Source organism: Balaenoptera acutorostrata, chromosome 20 (assembly GCF_949987535.1).
Source record: "Balaenoptera acutorostrata chromosome 20, mBalAcu1.1, whole genome shotgun sequence".
Classification (NCBI taxonomy): Eukaryota; Metazoa; Chordata; class Mammalia; order Artiodactyla; family Balaenopteridae; genus Balaenoptera; species Balaenoptera acutorostrata.
Window position 1 is genome coordinate 30,725,002 of NC_080083.1, and position 5,224 is coordinate 30,730,225.

Consider the following 5,224-nt stretch of genomic DNA (forward strand, 5'->3'; position numbering starts at 1 on the left):
CCAGACTGGAAGAAGATATCTGCAATACATATATCTAAAGAAGAATTCAAGACAATACATATATTGCACAAAAAAGAATGGCTAAATAACCAGTAAGCATATGTAAAGATGTTAGCATTAGCCATTAGGAGAAAAAAAACAACAAAAAATTAAAACCATAATGAGGTACCTTTGCACACACATCAGAAAGTGTAAAATTAAAGTTTTAAAAATAACAATACTAAGTGTAGGCAAACATATGGAGGACCCATGAAATGCTGGTGGTTGTATAAAATTGGAACAAATCCTTTGGAAAACTCTTTGGCATGACCTATGATGCTGAATATACACATATTATGGATCCAAGAATTCCATTCCTAGGCCTACTTAACATATAAATGTGCACCAAAGGACACATGTAAGAATGTTCATAGCATCATTAGTAACTGTTTAAAACAGAAATAACTATTTTCTTCAAGAGTAAATTTTATAATTATGAGTTATTTATGCAGTGGAACATTATAGAATAATGTAAAAAAAAACAGGTCACATATAATTTTGATTAAAAGAAAAAAAAAAAAAACAGAGATGCAAGAGTACCTAGTATATGATCCCATTCATATGAAGAAAAGAACACTTTTTCCCTAAAGAGGCAAACTTATCTATGATGATTTTGATCAGAATAGTCCTTACCTTTGATGCAGGGAATGAGTGAAATGAGGCAGGAACGAGGCTTCTGGAACAATGGTTATGTTCTGTATCTGGATAAGTGTGGTCATTATATAGGAGTATTCACTTTGTAAATATTCATGGAACTGTATAGTTAAGATTTGTGCACTTCACTGTATGTTATACTCTTTAAAAATAAAATACAAAAAACATGGATATTATTGGTATTAGAATGTTGAAACTCCTAGTAGGCTACCCAAACTTCTGTGTGTGGCAGCAGTGGTGGAGGGCAGGGGGAGATGTGAGGGTGGTAATAGAACAACAAGGGCAATGACAATAATACAAATAATAAATGAGCACTAGTCTTTGGCATAAAAGATGGGAGAGCAGGAAGAAAATAAAGCCACCCTCCAATCTTTTGAAGTAGGTGATATAATTACCCTGGTTCATATAGAAGGAAACAGCTCAGTGGAGCTGTTACTTGCCTAAAATTACAGATGTCTATATAATAGAACTGGGACTGGATTCATAAGACCAGTCTTAAGTTCTTATTCTTAACTGGGATAAGGTTCTTAACCCCATACTTTTTCATTGCTTACAAAAATACTGATTAAAAACATCTTGTTTTGAAGGGAAGACTATCATTTGCTGAAGGAGGACAGAATTCCAAAGTTCTGTTTGGTTTAATAATAATAATATATAGCTTTACCTGCATAGATAAAGCAGCAGAGGGAAAAATATTTAAAGGCCATAATATTGACTAATTACTAAAGACCATATGTTTCCAATGATCCTGATGAAACCAGGATGAAACCTGATGGCTTTTCTGTGGTAGAGTTATATGTTAGTTTCCCTTTGTACCAATGAGGCTTTTGCAACTTAGGAGGAAAAATTTGAAAAGAATAGGCATGTCTGCCAAAGGTAGTAACAAATTTGGGCACAATTTTTGTGTCTTCAAGTTTCCCCAATCCACCATTCACTTTCTTTGCAAATCATTCCACTTTTTTCCTCAAAAAAAGAGTTTGGAACTGCTAGACTTGGAACCAAAAGATCCTTATTTATTTTATTATAGCATTTCATAAATAGGTTTGCTGAAGGTAGATGTGTATTAAATTATTTATTATATTTATATTTGCATATCAGATTAGCTGCTTCTTCTTTTTGCAAAAGAATGGACTTTGTGATCCTTGAATCAGGAAAATATTCTCCTTATACAATTAATCTCAGGCATTGATATTTATCACATTCTCTATGAGGTCTTTATGGGATGTGCCCCACTTCAGGACAGAACTTTTCTACTACTTTGCTGACTTATTCCCTACTCTAATTTCATAATTTGATCGGGGAAATCTTTTTATGTGAATCACGTAAGCACGAAATTTGGTAAAGAGCATGAGAAGAAAAAAAAAAAAGCTTAAAGACACCATAGTTAGCAACGCAATGCTTTTGCAACACACACACTTTATTTTACCACTCTCAGGAAGCACAGTGCTTTGCAATTTCGACTCAAAGATTAAAAATAAAATTCTTCTCAATTCTAGGCTCTCATACAAAGTCTCTTAAATAAAACCTTTCCCTTCTCCACTCTCACCTCCACAGTATGTCTAGAGCTTAGAAACCATTTGAATGTACACACAAATGCAGCAGAAAAAGACTCATGAGTGGGTATCATTAGATTTACTCAATTGTGCACCCCTTGGTGTGTTCCAACTCTAGTCCTAAAGGGACTGCAATATTTTTCCTTCTTAGCCACAAATTTAGGGAATCTGGTTTCATCACAGCTAGGTTCTTCTAAAGCAGGGTTTCTCAACCTCAGTACTATTGATATTTTCAACCAGATAATTAGTTGTTGTAGGAGGCTATTCTGTATATTGTAGTATGTTTAACAGCATCTCTGGCCCTCTACCCACTACATGCCAGTATCACCACTCCCCTCACACCCAATTCTGACAAATGAAAATGCTTCCAGACATTGCCAAATGTCCCTAGGAGGTAAAATGGTTCCAAGTTGAGAACCACTGTCCTACAGAATAAAAACAAATTACAGAAATACAAAGGAAGAAGAAAGAGGACAGTTCTGAAAACCATATTTTAAGAGGTTTTAAACTTTCCAGGAGGATCTTTATATCTAGATAATTTAGGCAACTTTCCTTTATAAGAGACTTAGGAACTGCAGCACTGTATCCATCATTTCAGGTCTGATCTCTCACCATTGGCTTCACTATACTTGCTCTTCTTTTGAAGGTCAGCTCGTAATAATTTCAGTTTCCTTTGAATCTCAGTCAGAAAACCTATTTTCTGCTCCAAAATGGACAATAACTGGGCAATGCAAAAATCAACATCACAGTTTACCCCATCAGCTGTCTCCTGGATGTTATTCCCTGGCCGTTGGCTTCATTCCTTCCAGGAGATTGCTGTATCCTCCATTAATGGAAAGGATGGTGCTTTGATTTCTTTAGTCTCTTCCTCCTTCTCACTCTGCATACAAGGCATTTTAATAAATTCGTTCCCTTGAAGGGACATTTGTAAATTTCTAATGTGATTTTCCAACATCCTTGGCACCTCACGTTCAGCAGGATAAAGACAACGATGGTGAGGCCTTAAATCTAGAGTTATTTCTTTTACTCTGTTGGCATATCTTAAAGTGTTGAGGGTGTTTTCGCAAGAGGCCATCCCTGGATAGATAGTAGCAATCATGCAAGTGGAGGAGTTCTGGCCTATAAAGGAGTCCCGGAGCACCTGTGTGAGCTTGCTGGCTCTGAATGGGGTATGAAACTTGTTCTGACCCAAAGCCCGGAGGCATTCTTTGAGTGCGAGGAGACTCTTATTAATCTCTGCTCCTTCCAGCTGTCTTTTCCGGTTGGCCTTGGCAGTATCAGCTCCCCTTTCATTCCCAGCTAAGTCAACAAGGGAAAACTTACCATGCAGTTTCCCTCGAGACTTTAAAATGATCTGGAACACTGTGTGGCTCCTGGAAGAGTGGGCATTGACTGATGTCTGTCCTGAAGTCCGGCAGCTGTTCCCGAGTTCCGCAAGGTTCAGCATGTCCTCCACACAGCACACCTCTTGTTCCTGCAGCCCGACCACCTGGATTTGCTAACTGCCATCCTCAAGGACTTGCAGTGTCTTCTTCCAGTTCAAGTCATACACCTTGCCCCCATAAATCTCAAAAAAATGTCCCATAGACTTTGAGGTCCAGCTTCTTATAAGCAGAAGTTTTGAGCAGGAGGAAGACATCCTGTGCCACCATGGCATAAATGCCTTTAGAACAATCTTGGTCCCTTCCTGAAAAGGCTCCACCTATGGTGTGCGTTTTCCCACTGCCCGTCTGCCCATAGGCAAAGCAGGTAGCCATGCCTTTGTGGAAGATGGACTCAACCAGTGGCTGGGCGGTGAACTGGTACACCAAATCGTTGGAGGCAGTGTCGTCGAAGGCGTGGTCGAAGCAGAAGGTCTGGTTCTCCAGGTAGCGAGTAAGGTCCACCTTTTGTTTGGACTCGTGCACCATGACCACTTTGTCCGAGGAGATGGTGATGATATCCAGGTCCTTCATGGTGGTCTCCCGCTGGTTGAGAGGCCGCTTCCTCACGCAGACGCAGATGCGGTGGTCCTCCAGTGGCTTCGGGCCCGACAACTGGCTGCAGTCCAGGTGCCTGCGGCATTCCTCGATCATGCTCTGAATCTCGTAGTTGGGGTTTCCCGTGTTGACAGCCAGGGCGCGCTGAGCTCGGATCTCCAGCTGCAGCCGTCTGTGCTTCTCTCGCTGCTTTTGCAGTTTCTCAATTTCCCGTAGGCAGGGAGACTTTTTCTGCTTCATCAGGCAAAGACTGCTGGAAACTCTCACATCCGGACTGTCCCCCGAGGGCATTTCGTTTTTCTGGGGGATCCTTGCACTCCACCGCGTGGCCGTCCGCTGGTTCCCGATGGCCGAAGAGGGCACTAGAGACAAGGAGGGCAACGCCCTGGCCGGCGTGGGGTGCTCAGCAGACGCCAGCGCTGGATTCAGCAGGAATATGGCCTCTAGATCAATCTTTTTGCCTTTTTTGACTCCTTTTTCGACCCATTCTACCGTGACCCAAGCGTTTTGTGTTTTGACTTCTGTGACCACCACGAGGTGGATCCGCCCATCGCTGCGCTGGATCGCCACACAGATGCCCACTTGGATATTTCCGAAGTGCGGCTTCAAGGGCTTCACGCAAGAGAGTCGCGGGGAGACAGGGAGGCATAACTGGCCGGCCATGGCGAGTGATGGAGGGGTCAGGGCTCGCCTCCAGGGTCCCTTGGGTTTGGAGCAGCAGGACCTGAGCCCAAGCCAGACTGAAGCGCCCAGAGCACTGAGTGCACTCCGGGTTTGCACCTACCTTTGTGAGCACTAGGGCTTGGCCTGGGGCCATTCTCGTCACAGAGCACTGGGGAAAAGAGGCGGCAGAGCCTAGGGCCTCTGGATGAGAGGTGGTGGGAAAAAATTCACGTCGTTCGTGATGCTAGGTGCTAGGTACAGAAGCAGCTGGAATAGAGAAATTGTTCTCTGCACTGAGAGCATAGGGATAAGTGTTGGGAATGGGGTGTGTGTTCC

At 42.4% G+C, this 5,224-nt stretch overlaps 1 protein-coding gene across 1 annotated transcript; it reads right to left on the bottom strand.

The window, feature by feature from the left end:
* Positions 1-2,835: 2,835 nt before the first annotated feature.
* KIF2B (kinesin family member 2B) lies at positions 2,836-4,888 on the bottom strand. The gene is given in 2 exon segments (XM_007198457.2): positions 2,836-3,822; positions 3,824-4,888. Coding segments are annotated over 2 exon segments (2,052 nt in total).
* Between the last annotated feature and the right edge of the window lie 336 nt (positions 4,889-5,224).